The sequence below is a fragment of the Heterodontus francisci genome, chromosome 4 (genome assembly GCF_036365525.1).
Source record: "Heterodontus francisci isolate sHetFra1 chromosome 4, sHetFra1.hap1, whole genome shotgun sequence".
Taxonomy (NCBI): Eukaryota; Metazoa; Chordata; class Chondrichthyes; order Heterodontiformes; family Heterodontidae; genus Heterodontus; species Heterodontus francisci.
The window spans coordinates 77,592,717-77,616,178 of record NC_090374.1 but is presented as its reverse complement, the minus strand read 5'-3'; the positions used below and the strand labels follow the sequence as shown (position 1 = coordinate 77,616,178).

At 44.9% G+C, this 23,462-nt stretch overlaps 1 protein-coding gene across 2 annotated transcripts in view; it reads right to left on the bottom strand.

The window, feature by feature from the left end:
* Positions 1 to 23,462, bottom strand: part of LOC137369102 (uncharacterized) — a 323,628-nt gene that overhangs the window by 97,407 nt on the left and 202,759 nt on the right. For both annotated transcript variants that reach the window (XM_068029753.1, XM_068029754.1), the window contains exon 8: positions 6,707 to 6,931. In XM_068029753.1, the coding sequence (XP_067885854.1) occupies positions 6,707 to 6,931 (225 nt within the window). The remainder of the gene's footprint in view (positions 1 to 6,706; positions 6,932 to 23,462) is intronic.

Sequence of the window (23,462 nt, the reverse complement as noted above, 5' to 3'; positions counted from 1 at the left end):
TGTAAGTACAAGCAGGTTAGTTGATTTGAGATTTTAAGCAAATAACGTAAAAAAAACACAGGTTTCATATTAACAAAAAGTTGACAAATCATTGTTTTCAGTTGGTCAATTTCTCTTTCTGATGAGAGGAGAGAACAGAGCGTGAAGTCCTTAATATAAACTAATAATGATTGGCTGGCTGCGAGGGACCCATGCCTGTTTTTAAAAAAAAAAAAATTATTTTGTACCACATGCAGACAGTGAGAGAAGAACAAAATAATTGTCGCCCTGTCCTAATCACTGCAGCTGGTGAGAGGAAACAAAAAAGGAACATCCACATCAGAGCACTTCTACTGTAAACTCTTTCTTTTCGATTCTGAAATTAAACTGTTTGAATTTACTTATTTTGTTGTTTGCAAATAATGGGCCAATGGGAGTGGAGCCAATATACAACAGGGGGAAAAAGCCAGATGGAGAAAACCTGGGCGAGTGGGGAAAAACAATGGTATTTTTATCTGAATTTAGAACTTTAAAACAAGAAAAAGAGAAAAGTGGAAAAGAGGATTGCAAGACTGGACTTGGTTGGATACAGTGCTCTGTTGTGCCATTGACCAAATTTTGTACTTTATCAGGATTTAACTGTTACAGAAGGAGTGAGAAATATTGGTCCATTCCTATTTAGGAATATCTTGGGACTAAAAATATCTGAATTTGGCAAATACAACTATACAAATAATGCAGGTGCTGGAAATTGCAAGTAGAGACCTTGGCTTTTTATGCAATGGGGCGGGAAGGATGAAAGGGGGACAGTTAGTTAAAAAATTGCACCAAATCTACTGTAAATCTAAATTTATCCTACAGACTTTTTTAGTTTAGAGATACAGCACTGAAACAGGCCCTTCGGCCCACCGAGTCTGTGCCAACCATCAACCACCCATTTATACTAATTCTACACTAATTCCATATTCCTACCACATCTCCACCTGTCCCTATATTTTCCCTATCACCTACACTAGGGGCAATTTCTAATGGCCAATTTACCTATCAACCTGCAAGTCTTTGGCATGTGGGAGGAAACCGGAGCACCCGGAGGAAACCCACGCAGACACAGGGAGAACTTGCAAACTCCACACAGGCAGTACCCAGAATTGAACCCGGGTCGCTGGAGCTGTGAGGCTGCGGTGCTAACCACTGCGCCACTGTGCCGCCCTTTATTCATTTTATTCACTGTTCTGTAAGACAACGAGGAAAACCTTTCAGCAACACATAAAGAAGCAGACAGGATTGCTTCTCGCTCTATACAATACAAACAATTGTAGCAATTTCCAGCAAGAACATCATTGCAAAACAGATTAAAACAAAACACTGGCAACATGAAGCGGTATTATTCATCTGCGATTGTAAACAGTGTTGAGGTATGCTTTAAATTATATTGTTGGCTTACTCAGACGATTACACAAATAATCTAAAAGAAAACTGCACAATCACATGGGTAAAGCTTCCTGCCTGGCAACTCTAGGATAGAATGTAGAAGGTTGCCAAACAAAATAACTTGACTTTGAAACTGTTAACCAGCATCCAAATTGTTCTAGAATTGCACATTGATGCAATTCTGATGCAAATTACTAATCTAAGATATAGGCTACCAACCTCAATTTGTCTCTTGGTGTGGACTTTATATGCAAACATATCTCAAAAAACAAATGTTGTATGTTTCAGCCTATTTTGTATAACTGGAGTTTGTCATGTATTTGTTTAGATTTCAAGAACTTCATACGCGAGATAATTATGTCGTCCACCTATTTTTCATTATGGGCTTATCAACAACAAAAGCAATAACAACTTGTATTTATAAAGTGCCTTTAACATAATAAAATATCTCAAGGTTTTCCTCCCTGCTAAGATTCCTGTTGATAGAGCCTAAGCTACCTCAAATTATCCATATGGGTTCTTTAAAATAGCAGAGTCCTGGAGCAGGATTTTCCTTCCAGGGGCAGGAAACAGATGTTGGGACTGTTTTCAGGTCCCATAACTGCCCCTGGGGGGGTAGCAGTCACAAGCCCCCAATCTTCATTTGGGTGGACTGCTAATTGGCTAGAGGGCAGGTTGGGAGGCTAATTACCATTACTGTGGCTGCTATTTCATTGCATTACCTGCTGGTGGAAAGATGTCTCAGGAGAGCGGAGGCCTGGAATCCAGGGAAGGGCAGATCTAGAGAGCCTGTGAGGGGCAGTGAGGGAGAGAAGGGAGATCCTCTACACGGAGGATGACAGGAAAAGGCCGCTCTCTCAAACCAAGCAGGCCTGGATCAAGACCGCCAACACTGAACAGATGGAGTGTAGTGCGCATAAACTGGGTCCAGTGTAGGAAGAGGTTCATGACCGCATTCACTCTGGCAAGATAAGTGCAACGCCAAGTCCTCTAGATATTCATTCTGTAGTAGGCACTCCAGCCGAGGAGCCTGAGAGTGTATGCTGCTCCTGATCATAGGAAGAGTGTGTGCTCAGGGCATTTACTGACCCCTCAGAATGGCTCAGAGCCATAGTGTTGTTGAGGGCCTATCAGCACTGAAACATGCAGCTCCTAATGAATATGAGCAGTTGGCATTGACCATAGAGGTCAGCAGTGCCTTTTTCCTCTCTCTTTTCTGTCTTTGCAGGAGAAATGAGCACAAAAAGCCCATAAAAGGGCCCAGACAGGAAGAGGGGTTCCAAACCTGCACGTCATCACCACAATGAAAGAGGGAGCCAGGACATTGCCAGGGACGCTGACCACGAGGAAGTTGGGCAAGACAAGATGGGCATCTGTGGTGGATATGGTAATTAGAGAGTGCAATGTGTTCATTAAGGGGCTGCATTGCACTATAGCCCATCTGATAGCATACCAAAGACTGAGTTGCATTAGGGAGCCCCAACACATGCAGAGGCTTCTGCACTCAAAGGCTAGCTCTCATGTCTCCCAACGGTGCAGACATCGAGGCAGTAAGACCGACTCCCTCACCATCACCAGGCCAAGTGCAGTCAAGCAGAGCTCAGACCAAGCACCCTCCACCAGTGCAGATACAGTCACCTTGGTGGGTCCTCATGCGCAATTAGATAGGGTGGCACTGGGTGATGAGCACATCACGAATGTGCAGGAGGAAGTGGCAGAGGCAGAGGCAGCTGTGGGCAGTCTCCCTCGGATAATGGAGGACAGACACGGCCCTGCTCAGCTAGGCACAGATGCAGGGCCTCAAGCGTTACAGGAAAGGAGGGTCTACCGAGACCAGCAGAAATAGATGTGCTCCCACATGTCAGAACTCCCTGAGATAATGAGAATGGAGGTCTCGATTCAGCTCATGTGTGCCACAATGGTTCAGGGCTGTGAGCACATGAGCTCCTCCACTGAGAAAGTGGGCAACCTCATGGAGAGCCATATGCAGCAGCACTCGGTGTACATGCAGGAACTGCGCACTGACATTCACAGGATGCATGCCACACTCTGTAGCCTTGGCTGGTCAGTGGGGTTGATGGCACAGGGATGTCTAGATGGGGGCCCCAACTGGTGTTTCCCTCCAGCCATCTGGAGCGGCAGCCAAGGGCAGAGGGAGTCACCGAGGAGGATGAGGGTGCCACCCTTCACGGGGCGCCATCAACATCATCAGACTCCTTGGCCCCTCTGAGGGAACATCTGTGCAGCAGGCCCAGTAACGGAGGCTGCTCCTGCAGCAACGCCAGTGCAGCAGCCTCTGGAGGTCCTCTCACTGCCACCTCCAAGACAAGGACGACTGCCACATGTGGAGGCCATCCCACTGCCACATCCAAGACAAGGGCAACTGTCACATGTACCTCAGTCACAAGCCGAGACAAGTGAGCAGGCTGCCTCCACCTCCTCCAAGGTTATAAGCGGAACATCGCATAGAAGTTGCCAAGAGCGGAGGCAGCCTGCTCACTTGTCTCAGTTTGTGGCAGAGATGCATGTGGTGGTCATCCTTGTCTTGGAGGTGGCAGTGGGAGGACCTCATTGGGCAAAGCATTGAGTGGGTCACTGGAGTGTCCATCACTTGTAAATGTGTACATTTTGTCTTTTGGATCACCATGTAAATATTGACACATGAAGCCAGACATGTGATTCTCCTTTTATGTATGGCGGTACAGGAGAAACGGGATGCAGTGCTAAAGGAGAGCATGGGTACATGAACGGTGACAGTGAAACCTCTGGGCAGATGTCATTCCTTCATTGTTGGTAAGAGTTGAGCTGTTCCAGGCAGCATCTTCAATGGAAATGTTCTCACAATCAGCTCAAAATGAGTTCCATACCATGCTGTTCCTCCTGGGTCAGAGGGACTCAGCTGAAACAAGCCTGAATCAGATGATCCCTGATGTTAATTGCATCCTTCGAACCCCACACTAGCCCCAGTCACCTCCCTGTACAGCTGGGGCATGTCTGTGTTCTGCATATTTCTCCTCCTTTTCCATGTCCTGCTCCTCCACTTCCTCTGATGAACAGTGTCCAACTAACGCATCATCTTTTTATTTTATTTATTTATTGATACAGCACTGAACCAGGGCCTTCGGCCCACCGAGTCTGTGCTGACCACCAACCACCCATTTATACTAATCCTACATTAATCCCATATTCTTACCACATCCCCACCATTCTCCTAACACCTACCTATACAAGGGGCAATTTACAATGGCCAATTTACCTATCAACCTGCAAGTTTTTAGCTGTGGGAGGAAACCGGAGCACCCAGCGAAAACCCACGCAGTCACAGGGAGAACGTGCAAACTCTACACAGGCAATACCCAGAATCGAACCCGGGTCGCTGGAGCTGTGAGGCTGTGGTGCTAACCACTGTGCCACTGTGCCACCCAATCTTCTTCAAGGTCCACACCTCTCTGAAGGGCCATGTTATGGAGAGCTCAGCTGACCACCACCATACACAAGGCCCTTGCAGAAGTGTACTGCCGGGCACCGCCCGATCGGTCCAGGTATAGCAACTGCATCTTCAGAAGCCCGATGGGCTGCTGAATGGCTGTCCTAGTGATCATCTGGCTTCGGTTGTGGCGCATCTGTGCCTCCTTCTCGGGGGTCATGTAAAGTATTGCGTAACCATCTCTTCAAGGGACATTCCATGTCCCCTAGAATCCATCCACGGACTTTGTGGGGTGGAATGAAGAGCTGTGGCACCCTGAACTGCCGTAGGATGTAGGAGTCATGGAAGCTGCCAAGAAAGCGTGCGCACACAGGCAGGAAACTTTAATTATGGTCGTAGACCAGATGAACATTGAGGGAGTGGAAGCCCTTTCTGCATGGTCATTTGGTGCCTTGATGGCCACATGGGTACATTTGATGATGCCTTGCACCTGGGAGCATCCAGGGATGGAGGTGTAAACCACAGCCTTCTGTGGCTACGAGGCCCCATTTGTCTTGAATTGTACATACTGCCCAGCTTTCACAAAGTAACCTGTGCAATACAATGATGTAGTGATGTGACACTACCAAGGTCTGCAACTGATCCTTAGAAGGAGCCAGAGGCAAAGACGTTCCATGCCACTGTGATTCTGATGGCTACTGGCAGGGCATGGCGAGCAGTATTGCAAGGTGTGAGTCTTCCACGATGAGGGCACAAATCTCTGTGACCACCTGCCTGGATCGGCGCAGTCTCCTCCGGCACTGGTTCTCAGTCGTCTCAAGGTAGCTCCGTCTTTGGCTCTGCCCTTCCTGCAGAGGATGTTGCTTCTCATCGCCACTGGAACCAAAAGTCTGAGAGTTGCCTTCCCATTGCCAGCTGTTGCCTTCCTTGTGCTCAGGAGAAATTCCAATTGTGTCTGAAAGGCTTGCCCCTTTCCCTTAAGTCCACGTGATGCCAGGAGGATGACGATCCCCTGCGGTTCCCATGCGCTTATAGGCCACTCTCCTCGCAACCTGCGCTGACACAATGGCACCTATGAGCAAATGGCCAAACCTTCTTCTGATTGTTCTCCCTTTCATGGGGTCCACCTAATTTGTTGGGGCTGCCATGACTGGTTCTCTGCTGTATTGCCACCTCCATGCACCCGGTCCACACCAGACACCACATGGAGCCCGTGCGCCCTCACCAAAATCTGAACATGACCCTAAATGAGCTCACAACGAATTCTTTAAGTACCTTAATTGGCATCATTACTGAATCGGGTGGGTTCTCAAGGCTGTACTGCACCCGCCCTGGTGAAAGTCACTGGCGCCAGAGCAGCAATTGGAAACTAACAAGCCAGCCGGTGCTGCAAATTGCATATCTGTCTGCCTCCGTTCCCGCCTGGTAGGACCTCAAAATTCAGCCCCTGAAGTAGAGGTCTTAACTACCACTAATTACTTTTAATTACTGATGTTAAAATACTCCAGAAATTGAGAAAAGATTTTATTCCTCAAAACTGACCTCCCTCAATTTTACAATTCAGCAAAAACTGAAGATTTCCCCCTCTCACCTTAATTTAGTTTTTCCCACAGTAATTTTGATTTTAATTCAATTTCACGAAGAAGTTTAGTTACATGAACTGACAGGACCTTTTACTCAAATGGCAGCAGAATACTGTTTAACAAAGAGGCCTGTGTGAAAATGCATAGTCAAGGGTAGACCCAAATCCTATTTCAGAATAATATGATATTCTAAATCGTCTATCATTGTTTGCAACTGTTAAACAATTAGGATAGACTCGCGTAATTATTATATAGAAAAGGTGACAAACAGAACAAATACACTCACCCAAGGGGCAGAAGGCACAATCAGTGTGAGGGTCAACAAATCTATGCAGCACTCTTCCACTAATTGGTTGCATCTGCTTGCATGATTTAGCAACCTGGCATAGACAACACCAGGAAGGATGTGACAAATCTGCTCATGAGATTCTGGTGCAAGAATAAGACCCAGCGTATGTTTGATTGCATTCAGATGTCTGTACAGCGTGCAGAGTTTTGATTCCAGGATACACTATAAAACATGGAATTAAAAGCAAAAGGTTGAGCAATTTACTGAAAATCAAAATACAAAAATTGTTGAATAGGGGCAGTGGCATAGTGGTAATGTTAATGGACTAGTAGTCCAGAGACCCAGGCTAAAGCTTTGGGGTCAAGCGTTCAAATCCCACCATGGCAGATGGTGAAATTTGAATTCAATTAATAAATCTGGAATTAAAAGCTAGTCTAATGCTGACCATGAAAGCATTGTCGTAAAAACCCATCTGGTTCACTAATGTCCTTTAGGGAAGGAAATCTGCTGTCCTTACCTGGTTTGGCCTATATGTGACTCCAGACCCACAGTAATGTGGTTGACTCTTAAATACCCTCTGAAATGGTCTAGCAAGTCACTCAGTTGTATCAAACTGCTGTGAAGCCTAAGAAAAGAAATGATCTACATCCCAAGGACTGCAGCGGTTCAAGAAGGCAGCTCACCACCACCTTCTCAAGGGCAATTAGGGATGGGCAATAAATGCTGACCGAATCAGTGATGCCCACATCCCACGGATGAATAAAAAAATGCTATTTACTCAGTTCTAGATAGTTTGTTTTCACAGATAAAACAAAAGGCACTGAAAATATAATGAAAAGACAAATAAAAAGCAGAAAACTGCATGTTAGAAATCTGAAAAAACGTAAAATGCTTGAAAAACACAACACATCAATCAGCATTTGTGGAGTGAACAAATAAGTTAACATTTCAGGCATACAGTCCTTCATGAGATGCTAAGTGGCCTGCTGTGTGATTCCAGCACTATCTGTTTTTGTCGCAAAAATAAAGACTTTATTTAAAAGAGGTTCATAGCTTGATGTAATGATGTTCTCAGGCAATGGTCACACTGTTACTTTAATGAATAAACAAGTGAATTTACAGAGCAAAATGTCATGACGGCATTTTTCATTCAACCTGAAAGAACAATTGCCAGACCTAAATGAAATCGACAAAAGTGACATTTCAAAGCACATTTGGACTTGGGAAGTTCTGAACCAGAGATTATTTTGTTGAATAATGTTAAGATCCCAGGCAAAATACAAATAGAAGGGAATTCTCCGAGTATCCCTGTCAACAATTATCCCACAGTAAATTCTACCAAAAACTAACTTTTCAGGCATTTAATTGATGTCATATTTTAAAATCAATGGAAATAAAAATGGGAGATATGTAAAATGTGATGCCAAATTCCTATCACCTGTTTTACACTGTCGTACTTTATTAATTTTAACTGCTAATTTACTCGTCCTGCAAGGTGCTTCCTGAATGAGATGCGGTTGAGTATAAATGACAGAGATAGTTCCCCTTTGGAGCCTTGGAGACCTTGGTTGAATCTTGTCTTGGGCTCATTGCTACAAAGTGCTATTAAATAGTTGTAGATGGGGGGAGTTGATTTTCATTGTACCTCCGCATGAATATTGTTGTTTAAAGTAAACATGGCTTAATCACAGAGTCTTCAGTTCATTGTTGTGCATATGTTCAATTTTTGAAAGTTGGATGTATTGGAAATTAGAAATAGGCGAATGAAAGTGTGAATGTGATTGGAGCGTGTCCTTTTCAATTTAAGATTATGCAACCAGAATTGGGATAAAAACTGAAATTCAAAAAACTTTACTTTAATTAATAGAGATACAAAACATGGCCTTCCTGTCTGTTTTTCCAAATGGGGTTAAATTGCAAACATTAGACGCTGAAAAATAAGCTCGGGAGAAGGAAAAATTAATAAATTCTGGGTTCTAACCCTCTGAAAAAATGCTGTAAACTTTGGAAACAAGTGGCGTCTAATTTAAAATGCTGTCTTCCCTGATGAGAATTTTTTAAAAACTTAATGAAGTTAATAATGAGATTTTGCTGTTTTAACAGATTTTCAATAAAAGAATAAAATGTGAATAAGTTTAAAAAAGGTACCATGACTTGGGAAACAAATTTGGAAGAACATTAAAATGGAGTTTGGTTCTTTTTTAATTGGGAAAATTAAAAAAAAAATTACGTGAAGTGATGTAATTGCATGCGTCGAAAATGTTTTGCTTCACCTTCTTGCAAACAAGCAGAGAAGCTAGCCCTTTCTGCCGACAGCTGCGTTTTAAATTTTTTTTTATTCATTCAGGGATGTGGGCGCCATTGGCTAGGCCAGCATTTATTGCCCATCCCGAACTGCCCCTGAGAAGGTGGTGGTGAGCCGCCTTCTTGAACTGCTGCAGTCCATTTGGGGTTGGTATACCCACAGTGCTGTTAGGAAGGGAGTTCCAGGATTTTGATCCAGCGACAGTGAAGGAATGGCGATATAGTTCCAAATCAGGATGGTGTGTGACTTGGAGGGGAACTTGCAGGTGGTGGTGTTCCCATGCATTTGCTGCCCTTGTCCTTCTAGTTGGTAGAGGTCGCGGGTTTGGAAGGTTCTGTCTAAGGAGCCTTGGTGCATTGCTGCAATGCATCTTGCAGATGGTACACACTGCTGCCACGGAGCGTCGGTGGTGGAGGAAGTGAATGTAGGTAAATGGAGTGCTAATCAAGCGGGCTGCTTTGTCCTGGTTGGTGTCGAGCTTTTTGAGTGTTGTTGGAGCTGCACCCATCCAGGCAAGTGGAGAGTATTCCATCACACTCCTGACTTGTGCCTTGTAGATGGTGGACAGGCTTTGGGGAGTCAGGAGGTGAGTTACTCGCCTCAGGATTCCTAGCCTCTGACCTGCTCCTGTAGCCACAGTATTTATATGGCTACTCCAGTTCAGTTTCTGGTCAATGGTAGCCCCTAGGATGATGATAGTGGGGGATTCAGCGATGGTAATGCCATTGAATGTCAAGGGGAGATGGTTAGATTCTCTCTTGTTGGAGATGGTCATTGCCTGGCACTTGTGTGGCGCGAATGTTACTTGCCACTTATCAGCCCAAGCCTGGATATTGTCCAGGTCTTGCTGCATTTCTACATGGATTGCTTCGGTATCTGAGGAGTCACGAATGGTGCTGAACATTGTGCAATCATCAGCAAACATCCCCACTTCTGACCTTATGATTGAAGGTAGGTCATTGATAAAGCAGCTGAAGATGGTTGGCCTAGGACTCTACCCTGAGGAACTCCTGCAGTGATGTCCTGGAGCTCAGATGATTAACCTCCAATAACCACAACCATCTTCCTTTGCGCGAGGTATGACTCCAGCCAGAGGTGGGTTTTCCCCCTGATTCCCATTGACCTCAGTTTTGCTAGGGCTCCTTGATGCCATACTCAGTCAACTGCTGCCTTGATGTCAAGGGCAGTCACTCTCACCTCACCTCTTGAGTCAGCCCTTTTGTCCATGTTTGAACCAAGGCTGTAATGAGGTCAGGAGCTGAGTGGTCCTGGCGGAAACCAAACTGAGCGTCACTGAGCAGGTTATTGCTAAGCAAGTGCCACTTGATGGCACTGTTGATGACACCTTCCATCACTTTACTGATGATTGAGAGTAGGCTGTTGGGGCGGTAATTGGCCGGGTTAGACTTGTCCTGCTTTTTTGTGTACAGGACATAACTGGGCAATTTTCCACATTGCAGGGTAGATACCAGTGTTGTAGCTGTACTGGAACAGCTTGGCTAGGGGGCGCAGCAAGTTCTGGAGCACAGGTCTTCATTACTATTGCCGGAATATTGTCAGGGCCCATAGGTTTTGCAGTATCCAGTGCCTTCAGTCGTTTCTTGATATCACGTGGAGTGAATCAAATTGGCTGAAGTCTGGCATCTCTGATGCTGGGGACTTCAGGAGGAGACCGAGATGGGTCATCAACCCGGCACTTCTAGCTGAAGATTGTTGCAAATGCTTCAGCCTTATCTTTCGCACTGATGTGCTGGGCTCCCCCATCATTGAGGATGGGGATATTTGTGGAGCCACCTCCTCCAGTTAGTTGTTTAATTGTCCACCACCATTCACCGCTGGATGTGGCAGGACTGCAGAGCTTAGATCTGATCCATTGGTTATGGGATCGCTTAGCTCTGTCTATCGCATGCTGCTTAGGCAGTTTGGCAGCACGCAGATAGTCCTGTGTTGTAGCTTCACCAGGTTGACACCTCATTTTGAGGTATGCCTGGTGTTGCTCCTGGCATGCCCTCCTGCACTCTTCATTGAACCAAGGTTGGTCTCCTGGCTTGATGGTAATGGTAGAGTGGGGGATAGGCCGGGCCATGAGGTTACAGATTGTGTTTGAGTACAATTCTGCTGCTGCTGATGGCCCACAGCGCCTCATGGATGCCCAGTTTTGCATTGCTAGATCTGTTCGAAATCTATCCCATTTAGCACGCTGGTAGTGCCACACAACACGATGGACGGTATCCTCAATGTGAACATTGTCTCCACAAGCACTGTGTGGTGGTCAGTCCTACCAATACAGTCATGGACAGAAGCATCTGCGGCAGGCAGATTGTTGACGAAGAGGTCAAGTATGTTTTTCCCTCGTGTTGGTTCCCTCAGCACCTGCCGCAGACCCAGTCTAGCAGCTATGTCCTTTAGGATTCGGGCAGCTCGGTCAGTAGTGGTGCTACCGAGCCACTCTTGGTGATGGACATTGAAGTCCCCCACCCAGAGTACATTTTGTGCCCTTGCCACCCTCAGTGCTTCCTCCAAGTGGTGTTCAACATGGAGGAGTACTGACTCATCAGCTGAGGGAGGGCGGTAGGTGGTAATCAGTAGGAGGTTACCTTGCCCATGTTTGACCTGATGCCATGAGACTTCGTGGGGTCTGGAGTGGATGTTGGGGACTCCCAGGGCAACTCCCTCCCTACTGTATACCACTTTGCCACCACCTCTGCTGGGTCTGTCCTGCCGGTGGGACAGGACATACCCGGGGATGGTGATGGCACGGTCTGGGACATTGTCTGTAAGGTATGATTCCGTGAGTATGATTATGTCAGACTGTTGCTTGGCTAGTCTATGGGACAGCTCTCCCAACTTTGGCACAAGCCCCCAGATGTTAGTAAGGAGGACTTTGCAGGGTCGACAGGACTTGGTTTGCCATTGTCGTTTCCGGTGCCTAGGTCGATGCCGGGTGGTCCGTCCGGTTTCATTCCTTTTTATTGACTTCGTAGCGGTTAGGTTCAAGTGAGTGGCTTGCAAGGCCATTTCAGAGGGCATGTGAGAGTTAACCACATTGCTGTGGGTCTGGAGTCCAGACCAGGTAAGGACAGCAGATTTCCTTCCCTAAAGGACATTAGTGAACCAGATGGGTTTTTACAACAATTGACAATGGTTTCATGGTCATCATTAGACTAGCTTTTAATTCCAGATTTATTAATTAAATTCAAATTCCACCTTCTGCTGTGGTGGGATTCGAACCCAAGTCCCCAGAGAAATATGCTGGGTCTCTGGGTTACTAGCCCAGTGATAATACCACTACGCCACTGCTTCCCCTAAAACTTTCATATTTCTGAATGTAATATTGGGCATTTTTAAATTTTGAGTTTCTAAATTGACAGAAGGGAAATTATGATTTGACAAATTAACCCTTTGGGCCCTTAAGCAGAGTGACAATGGCTTTTCTTTTAAACAGGTGACTGTGGTTTTCAGGTTTGCATAAATACTAATGGTGCAGCAAGAGTTGCAGCAATTTTCAGAACTGAAGAACTTATCTGCAGACATCAAATGTCACAGCATAATGACAATTTGCATTAAAGGCTTTGCCTTTCAAAGATCTGGCCTTAACCCATATCGGCTATTTTCTATCTTCCAAGAGAAGTGCTCAAGAAGGGGAGATGCCATCGAGTTATTGAATGGTTACAGCACAGAAAGAGGCCATTCAGCCATTGTGTCCATGTCAGCTCTCTGCAAGAGCAACTTAGTTAGTTCAATTCCCTCACCTTTACTTGTAACCCTGCAATTTCTTCTGTTCAGATAATTATCCAATTATCTTTTGAAAGCCATGTTTGAATCCACCACACTCTCAAGCAGTGCATTCCAGATCCTAACTACTTGCTGTGTAAAAATGTTTTTCCTCATGTCGCCTTTGGTTCTTCCGGTATTCACCTTAAATCAGTATCCTCTGGTTCTCGATCTTTCTGCCAATAGGAAAAATTTCTCCCCATCTACTCTGTCCAGATCACTCATAATTTTTGAACAACTCTATCAAATTTCCTCTCAACTTTCTCTTCTCTAAGGAGAACAGCCCCAGCTTCTCCAAACTATCCACGTAACTGAAATCCCTCATTCCTGGAATCATTCGTGTAAATCTTTTCTGCGCCCTCTCTAAAGCCTTCACAGCCTTCCTAAAGTGCAGTGCCCAGAATTGGACATAATACTCCAGTTAAGGCCAGACCAGTGTTTCATAATGGTTCACCATATCTTCCTTGCTCTTATTCTCTATACCTCTATTTATAAAGCCCAGAATTCTGTGTGCCTTCTCAACCTGCCCTGCCACCTTCAATGTCTTGTGCACATATACCACCAGGTCCTTCTGTTCCTGCACCCCCTTTAAAATTGTACCCTTTATTTTGTATTGCCTATCCTCGTTTTTCCAACCAAAATGTATCACTTCACACTTCTCTGCATTGAATTTCATCTGCCATGTGTTCGCCCATTCCACCAGCCTGTCTATGTCCTCTTGAAGGATATGGAAGCCACCTCCAAACTAACTGCGAGCACTTCTGTCTCTGATGTTAAAACACCACATAAAACAACCAAGCCTGGGCATCATTTGTTTCTGAGATCAGAACTGATAAGATAAATTGATGAGTTAATATTTCAAACACTCAAGAAAGGAAAATTTACCTGAAGTTTAAGGAGATAATTAGATTAGAGACTTGATCATGGACAAAACAGTTGAACTCAAGAAGTGAGGTGAGAGTGACTGCCCTTGACATTAAGGCAGCATTTGACTAAGTATGGCATCAAGGAGCCCTAGCAAAACTGGAGTCAAAGGGAATCAGTGAGAAAACTCTCCACTGGTTGGAGTCATACCTAGCACAAAGGAAAATGGCTGTGGTTGTTGGAGGTCAATCATCTCAGTCCCAGAACATCACTGCAAGAGTTCCTCAGGGTCCAGGCCCAACCATCTTCAGCTGCTTCATCAATGACCTTCCCTCCATTATAAGGTCAGAAGTGGGGATGTTCGCTGATGATTGCACAATGTTCAGCACCATTCGCGACTCCTCAGATACTGAAGCAGTCTGTGTAGAAATGCAGCAAGACCTGGACAACATTCAGGCTTGGGCTGATAAGTGGCAAGTTGCATTCGCGCCACACAAGTGCCAGGCAATGACCATCTCAAGCAAGAGTGAATATAACCATCTCCCCTTGCCGTTCAATGGCATTACTATCGCTGAATCTCCCACTATCAACATAGGGGGTCACCATTAACAGAAAATTAACTGGACCAGCCACATAAATACTGTGGCTACTAGAGCAGGTCCAAGGCTGGGAATTGTGCGGTGAGTAACTCACCTCCTGTCTCCCCAGTGCCTGTCCACCATCTACAAGGCACAAGTCAGGAGTGTGATGGAATATTCTCCACTTGCCTGGATGGGTGCAGCTCCAACAACAACCAAGAAGCTCAACACCATCCAGGACAAAGCAGCCATTGGCACCCCATCCACCACCTACAACATTCACTCCCTCCATCATCGACGCAAAGTGGCAGCAATGTGTACATCTACAAGATGCACTGCAGAAACTGACCAAGGTTCCTTCGACAGCACCTTCCAAACCCGCAACCTTTATCACCTAGAAGGACAAGGGCAGCAGATGCATGGGAATACCACCACCTGCAAGTTCCCCGACAACACACCATCCTGACTTGCAACTATATCACTGTTCCTTCACTGTCATTGGGCCAAAATCCTGGAATTCCCTTCCTAACAGCACTGTTGGTGTACCTACAACCTAAGGATTGCTGCGGTTCAAGAAGGCAGCTCACCACCACTATCTCAAGGTCAATTAGAATGGGTAGTGAATGCAGGCCTAGCCTGTGACACCCACATCCTAGAAACAAATAAAAAAAATCTAATTTTCATTAGAAGAAACTTGTAGCAAGCAGTCTTGGATATTTTAGTGTATCAAGTAAGTTTCTTTTGGTAGGAACTAAATTGAATGTTGACAAAACCTGTCAGTCCAACAATACTGCTATTTGAATTTGGGATAATTTTGAAAGGATAAGATGTCAAGTACAATATAACATGCTATTTTTGGGAAATAAAAAATAGGTTCAAGCTTGTGAACAAACAAAATATGTTCGTAACATTTGACAAAGTAGTAATGTTTTATTTTTGTTTTAAAGTTATTATGCAAATATTGTATCGGACAGTAAAGTTCCTCCAGCACTCATGGATGAGATAGAATGGTAACTCATGGGATGTGTAAAATTGAATGAGAGGAAGTGATTCAGGATGGAAGATAGACACAGGAAAACCACACAACCAAATGGGAATTGGAATTGCTCACTCTGGGCGTAATTCAATGAAGGGTATCAATCTGATATCCATATACATTCCAGTGAAAGTCAAAAAAGTGTAGATCAGACTTGTAAATTGATAAGTTTCTCTTGAAAGTATTTGTATCCTTGCCTTTGAACTAGTTAAGAAAACTGCATTTGATAGTTTGGCCACTACCTGAGGCATCGGGACCATTCAGGGAAGATGAGCAAAGATCTTGAAACAAATATACTCCTGATCTTTTGATAAGATCACCCGAAAATCCAAGAACAGCATGTATCAGATGGTGTGAATATGTGCAGATGTGATTTGTTACGTGTGAAGCAACTAAAATGCGTAAATGCATGGTGAATTTGCGTTGAAGAATGAGTTTCAGACATGCTCAGTTACTTGATAACAGCACAACATGAAATGATTAATGTGGCCAGTAGAGTGAGACAACATTTTAAATCATCAAGGTATTGGCATATACTCCATAGAGAAATCAACTATGAAACAATCCGAACAGAATTATGCAAATTAGTACCAGTCAGAGGAGCAAAATTGAAGTTCAGGAGGATACAGAATCTGGGTTAAGAAAAATAGGAGCTAGGGAGAAACAATATTTAGCAAGAATTATCCACAAGATGGACACAGGTGAAGGAACAGTTGGAGAATCTTTTAAGTCCATGCCTGATCTGTTGTTTGAAACATATGTACTTGCAACGTGCCAATTACTTAGAAGTAGCAGCCCTCCTACAGAAGTATAAGGAGTAAGATTGAGTGAGGGGTCGGCAATTGCTCCTCCCCATCAAGGTGTGAACTCTGTTAGAATACAGCCACCTTGTAATACCAAGAATATTTATACACATGTATATGTTTTGTTTTACCTTTGTATTAACCTAAGAAACCATTATGTCTTGTAGGTGTAAATAACACTAGAGATGGGCAGTAGGAGAAGTGGGACAATTAAACACCTATGAGATATTCTACAGCAAAGTGGTAAAACAAATAGTTAAGGATTTTGTGGAAAAGCAAGTGATGAATTTTGCCCCTGCCCGCCCCCACCCCCCGCCCCCAAGATGAACAGCATTATAAGATAAAGTAAATGACAGAAATGGTACAGGATATGTAGAAGAAAGCGAGTATTGGGAGAATGAGGCTCAGAGGGAACAACTGAAGGGAATTTTGACCAAAATGAATGAGGGAGGCTCAGATCAAATTAAAGAATTGCGGGAGGCAATAAAATCAAGACTACATATAGTACAGGATCTCCAAAAAGTCCAAGACAAGATTAATGAAATAATTAAAGAGTCCAAGGAAAGTAAGGATCAATCTTCCAGGACTATCACTTGTGCTATGTATGCAAGTTTCCTGTTGAATCAAGTACAAAAAGGCTTGACCAACATCAAAAACAATCAGATACCCAACTTTGTTGACACATATGCCAACCTTTTGTTTTAAGCCAAGTAGAAAATGCCTGTTTAATCTCCATAAGAACTCATAATGTAAAGTTAGGGCGGCACAGTGGCGCAGTTGTTAGCACTGCAGCCTCACAGCTCCAGGGACCCGGGTTCGATTCTGGGTACTGCCTGTGCGGAGTTTGCAAGTTCTCCCTGTGTCTGCGTGGGTTTCCTCCGGGTGCTCCGGTTTCCTCCCACATGCCAAAGACTTGCAGGTTGGTAGGTTAATTGGCCATTATAAATTGCCCCGAGTACAGGTAGGTGGTAGGGAAATATATAGGGAACGGTGGGGATGATATTGGAATATGGGATTCGTGTAGGATTAGTATAAATGGGTGGTTGATGGTCGGCACAGACTCGGTGGGCCGAAGGGCCTGTTTCAGTGCTGTATCTCTAAACTAAACTAAACTAAACTAAACCAAGTACAAGTGAATATTGTCCTAAAACAAGTGGCCCTAGATGCAGTGGTGAAATTTGGACACCTGATTCCGCCTCTAACCCTTAATTTAAGGACCATTATTCAAATAAGCAGTACTTCCCAGAAACATCTTGTTAAGATGCAATAAAATAATGCTCGAATTGAAAAAGCAGTAAACAAATTAAGGGACCACCAATAGTAGAATGTAACTTAGAATGCAAGTCAACACCCCTGGGCAAGAACAGCCCTAGTATTAGCTCAGTGCCTAGTCCTGATAACCCTAATCTCAATGACATGTTATCTGAGGTGCTTGACACGTTGACTGACTGCCAAACCAATAACCTTGAACTGGCACAGTTAACAGAAGGTTGAAACCGAGAGGTCGAATGTAAGTTTCTCCCTCTCAAGGTGGGGAATCTGTTATATATAAAATCAGCTTGGTATAGGAAGAGGATTAGATTAATGCTTAAGTTTTGTTTTACTGGGAATAAGGGAAGCGATAAGGGAAGTCGTCCTCAGGAAGTGGCAATGGTATAATTGATAAAGTACAGAAACTACATGTAAGGGCTATAGAGGCCCATGAAAGATGGAAGATCACATAAGGATGTGCTCATCTTCATGGTTTAAACAAAGAACGTGACATACCAGGTAGGGAGCCTCAGCCCCATCACCGACTCCGCCCCCCCAACCCCCAGCATCCCCCCCCCCCCCCACATCTGCCATAGCCATTGGGCCACAGCTGCAACTGTTGGCCAACCAGTCGAGAGGTTGCCCCTCCATGATGACAGCCTGACAGCTGTGGCCTTTTTAATGCTAAAAATATTTTAAATCTCTTCATCTTGAGGTTCCTTCTCTCTCTCCTACTTACAATGGCAGCACCCATCTCTGACAATGGGGCTGCCGATTGGTCAGTGCTGGAAGGCCTCCTATTGGTCCTACAGCCTCGGGAGCCCACCTGCAACCTTAATTGGACAGCAAGCAGGCACCCAGGCCATTACTTAGCCTGCTCGTCAAAAATTGTGTCAGGTGCCAATGTGACGCAGGGAAATTCAACTGAGGTCAGGGTCCCGGACCCATGTTTCCCATACAAAACTCCTCCTCCCCCTCATCTACATAACTCTCTGCATTAAATATCTAGGCAATGGTCCACTAATGTGGTCACAGAGAAATCGGAGAGTCAAAACATTGCTCTTCATTGGCTGAGAGAAGAAACATGTTAATAAAAGTTAGCAGAAGGCTTCCAGAGGGGGATAAATTGGATATTACCCAAAAAAGGGTGTGGGAATCGTGATGTGCAAGTAACCTGTGCCTGTCGATTAAAAAGTAGACAGCATGCCGGCTTTGTGCTTCCTGCTCATTATAATGATTTCTGAGTTCAGCCAGCACTAATTGTGCTGTTCATTGGCTACACACATCAGCAGGACACCCAAAATCTTAACTTCCTAACACCACTTAAAAGCTAGCTTGCACCATTGAAAGGGGAGGGGCATTGTGTCTAGAGCAGGTGCTGAGAGTCGTGCAGGCAGCGAATCAATCCAAGGAAAACAGTGAGGAATGGCACAATATGACAGAGAGAGAGAGAGAGCAGATGCCAAGATTTTCAGACAATGCAATCTTGACCTCTTGGTGGAAAGCAGGAGAGATGTCTTGTGTCCGCAGTGGGCCAGAAGGCCCTCCAGACACACAGTCAAAAGGCAGTGGAAGCAGATAATCACAGAAATCAATGCCAGGAGTTTTGCCCTGAGGAACTGGATGCAGTACCTCAAGACATTTAGTGATCTCACATGAGTGGCAAAGGTCAGTGACTGCATCTTCAAATGTCATATCCTACCAACTGCAGCACTAACCTTAGACACTGCTCGATTCACCACACCCGCATCATTCACCTACCAATAATCTCTGTCAATCATATGCTTCACCTCACCCTCACACACTTATCACTGCTGCAAACCTCACATGCACATTCACAGCTTGCACACACTGGCAACTATTCAACCATTCAACCATGACAGCCACATCACCCAAACAGATTGCACAACACTCACTGACACACTTCCTGACAACACTCACTGATACATAAGGTGGTGCACACTGGAGACAGCAGGAGCTAACCGGAGGAGAACAGACACGCCTGCATGTCCTAACCCCCATGAAGGAGATGGTGCATGCCTTTATTGGTGAAGCTATGGCCAGTAGCAGGCTGAAACCATCAAAGATGATGGTATCCTTATACCCAATCCTCCTTCTCACATCCAACTTCACCCTCATCTCACAATCTCTTTTGATTTACAAGCTGCAAATGGTTAAGCGTGCACCACTTACTTCCCCACCCGCAACCCTCCACTCCCCTCATCACAGGCTTACCCTTGTGCCTATTTCCTTTCAGATACCCAAGAGGTGCAACCTGGTCAGGCAGGGAAGAACACCAAGAAGAGAGTGATGGTGTAGACACAGTACTGTCACTTGACTTCGCACTCGTAGCCACATGCTCATGACATTGCCTGTATCTTAGAGGATAGATTAGAGACACAGGGCATAAGTGTGCTGCAGCCAGGGCAGGGGGCAAGGATAGTGTGGCAGCCAGCAGAGGGCGAGGTCACACATGGGTTCTGCTGCAGAGGACTCAGAGGAGGACTTCGACGGGGCAGCCTACAGAAGAATGCTGATGGGTATGCACAACAAAATGTTTGGTGCATTGGGAACCCTGCCAGAAAGCCTGCATTCAACATCAAGGAGCATGGAGGAGTCCAGCACTAACTTGGCATAAGGTTTCGCGCATGCTTAGGGCCCATCCTTTCCAGCATACAAGAGGTGGCCAACTATGAACCCAACCATAATGCACCACCTGATGGCTGATGTCTCAACTTCCATTGCACCACATCCAGCAGCTACTCAACGTCTGAGTGCTGCAGTGGAAGCTCAGACTGTTGTCATGCAAGATCAGCTTGCAGCTATCATGATTATAGATTAGTGTTCAAAGGGCCTTGCAGGGTATTACGGCATTCCAACAATCTGTCCTCCAATGGATTATTAGGATTACTGAGGAGCTGCCCCAGGGGAATGGCAATGCATCCACGAGGCACAAACCTGCTGTCCTCTCAGGATGCCAGCCCACCCATTCCACTTTGCCATTGCCCTTACTGTTGCCTGTCAGCCAGCCACAGGTATTCTACGCCTAGGGCTGCTTGGGCTGATCCTCCAAGGCCTTTTGCAGTCTCTTCCACTGAAAATCAGCAACCGTCCATCCGTCATGCTGCAGCCACTGGGGTAGAACTGCGTAGGAGCACTAGGATAGGCAAAAGCACCTGCAATACAGGTAACTAAGGGAATGCACAAGGTGATTAGTTTACGTTTGAATGATTTCAATGAATATGGCATGATTTCATTCATGAATTTGGCTTGGAATGTTTATTTTGTGGTGACTTTTATTTTTGCATTGTGTTCAATGTGTACACTATGATAGTCAGTAACAGAAGGAAGGTAAGGTGTGAGACTATTGGTAAGTGTGGAACTGGGGTTGCAGTTACTGGTATTGCATTCAAATTAATTCTCCATGGGCACCCGACCAGAAGTGGGGGGGGGGGGGGTCAAGGTTATCTTCTCCCTACCTCCTCCACCTCATGTTCTTCTGCTGTTCACCATTTGGTGGTCAGTGCATGTGCCCCCATTATGGCAAGGTTGTACAGCATGTACCAGACACCATGAATCTTGACACCTGCTCTGCCGAGTACTGCAGGGCTCCTCCAGCATGGTCCAAGCAGCGGGAGCATTGTTTGAGCCCGCCAATGGTCTGTTCAAGCAGATTTCATGTGGTAACACGACTTTCATTGTACGCATACTGTATACGTGTGCATGGCTAGCACAGCAGAGTCATGAGCCGTGTCGTCAGCAGATAGCCGTTCTCACCCAGTAGCCACCTTTTGGTTTTCCATGACGTTTAAATGCAGATGGTACAGTAGACTGCTGCAGAATGAAGGTATTATGACTGCTGCCAGGACACTGGGCATTGACCTGAATGGTTCTCTGCATATGGTCGCACACCAGCTGGATGTTGAGAGAATGAAATCCCATTCGGTTTTGGTACATGGAAGAGTTGACATGCGGCTCCTACAAAGTGATGCGTATGCAGTCAACGTTATTGTGCACCAGGGAAAACCTGCAATCCTTGTGAAGCTGTGTGCTCACTCCGCCTGTTTTTCTCTGATAAGAGAAAATGAATCAATCGTGGCTAACAAAAGAAGTTAAAGATTGCATTAGATCAAAGGAAGTGGCTTATAAGGTCACCAGAAAATTTGGTAAGCCTGAGGATTGGGAGCAATTTAGAATCCTGCAAAGAAGGACCAAGAAACTGATAAAGAAAGGGAATAGAGAACATGAATGCAAGCTAGCTAGAAACATAAATTCCGACTGTAAAAGCTTCGTTAGGTATGTGAAAAGGAAAAGATTAGCAAGGACAAATGTGGGTCCATTACAGGCTGAGAGAGAATTTGTGGTGGTGAGTGGGGAAATGGCGGGGAGACTAAACAATTACTTCATGTCTGTCTTCACGGAGGAAGACACAGAAAAGCTCCTAGAAATACTCGGGAAGCAAAGGACTTGTAAAAATGAGGAACTGAAAGAAATTAATATCAATAAAGGGATAGTACTTGAAAAATAAATTGGATAGAAAGTTGATAAATCCCCCAGACCAGATGAGCTACATACAGAGTATTGAAGGATGTGGTTATAGAGATAGTGGATGCATTGGTGGTTCCTGCAGACTAGAAAGTAGTAAATGTCACCCCACTATTTAAGGAGGGAGTGAGGGAAAAAACGGAGAACTACAGACCTGTTAGTTTGACATCAGTAGTAGGGAAAGTGTTAGCATCTATTATAAAGGATGTGATAACTGGACACTTGGAAAATAATGATATGATTGGACAGATTCAACATGGATTTATGAAAGGGAAATCATGTTTGACAAACCTGTCAGAGTTTTTTGCGGATGTTATTTGTAGCATAGATAAAGGAAAACCAGTGGATGTGGTGTATTTGGATTTTCAGAAGGCTTTTGACAAAGTCCCACACAGGAGGTTAGTAAACAAAATTACAGCACATGGTATTGGGGGTAATATACTGCTGTGGATTGAGAATTGTTTAACAGACAGAAAGCAGACAGTAGGAATAAACGGGTCATTCTCAGGATGGCAGGCTGTTACTTGTGGGGTACCGCAAGGATAAGTGCTTGGGCTGCAGCTGTTCACAATCTATATAAATGATTTGGATATGGGGACCAAAAGTAATATTTCCAAGTTTGCTGATGACACAAAGTTAGGTGGGAATGTAAGTTGTGAGGGGGATGCAAGGAGACTTTAAGGGGATTTGGACAAGCTAAGTGAATGGGCAAGAACATGGCAGATGGAATATAATGTGAATAAGTGTGAAGTGATCCACTTTGGTAGAAAAAAACAGAAAGACAGAGTATTTCTTAAATGGTGAGAGGTTGGGAAGTGTTGATGTCCAAAGAGACCTGGGTGTCCTTGTTCATGAGTCACTAAAAGCTAGTATGCAGGTGCAGCAAGCATATAGGAAGGCAAATGGTATTTGGCCTTCATTGCAGGAGTAAAGATGTCTTGCTGAAATTGTATAGAGCCTTGGTGAGACCACATCTGGAGTATTATGTACAGATTTGGTCTCTTTATATAAGGAAGGATGTACTTGCCATAGAGGGAGTGCAACAGAGGTTCACCAGCCTAATCCCTTGGTTGGGGGGGTTTGTCTTATGAGGAGAGATTGAGGAAACTGGGCCTGTATTATTTGGAGTTTCGAAGAATGAGAGGTGATCTCATTAAAACTTACAGGGCGTGACAGAGTAGATGTGAATAGGATGTTTCCTCTGGCTGGTGAGTCTAGAACCAGGGACACAGTCTGAGAATAAGGGGCAGGCCATTTAAAACTGAGATGAGGAGGAATTTCTTTATTCAGAGGGTGGTGAATCTTTGGCATTCTCTACCCCATAGGGCTGTGGAAGCTTAATCACTGAGCATGTTCAAGGCAGAAATCGATAGATTTCTGGATACTAATGACATCAAGGGATATGGGGATAGTAGGGAAAAATGGCGTACAGGTAGATGATCAGCCAGGATCTGTTTGAATGGCAGAGCAGTTTCAATGGGCTGAATGGCCTACTCCTTCTCCTATTTCCTATGTTCCTATAAATGTAGACAGCTCTCTTTTAATAGTGAGCTTCCGTGACCCCCTTTATGCAACAGTAGATGGCAAACTGGAAGAT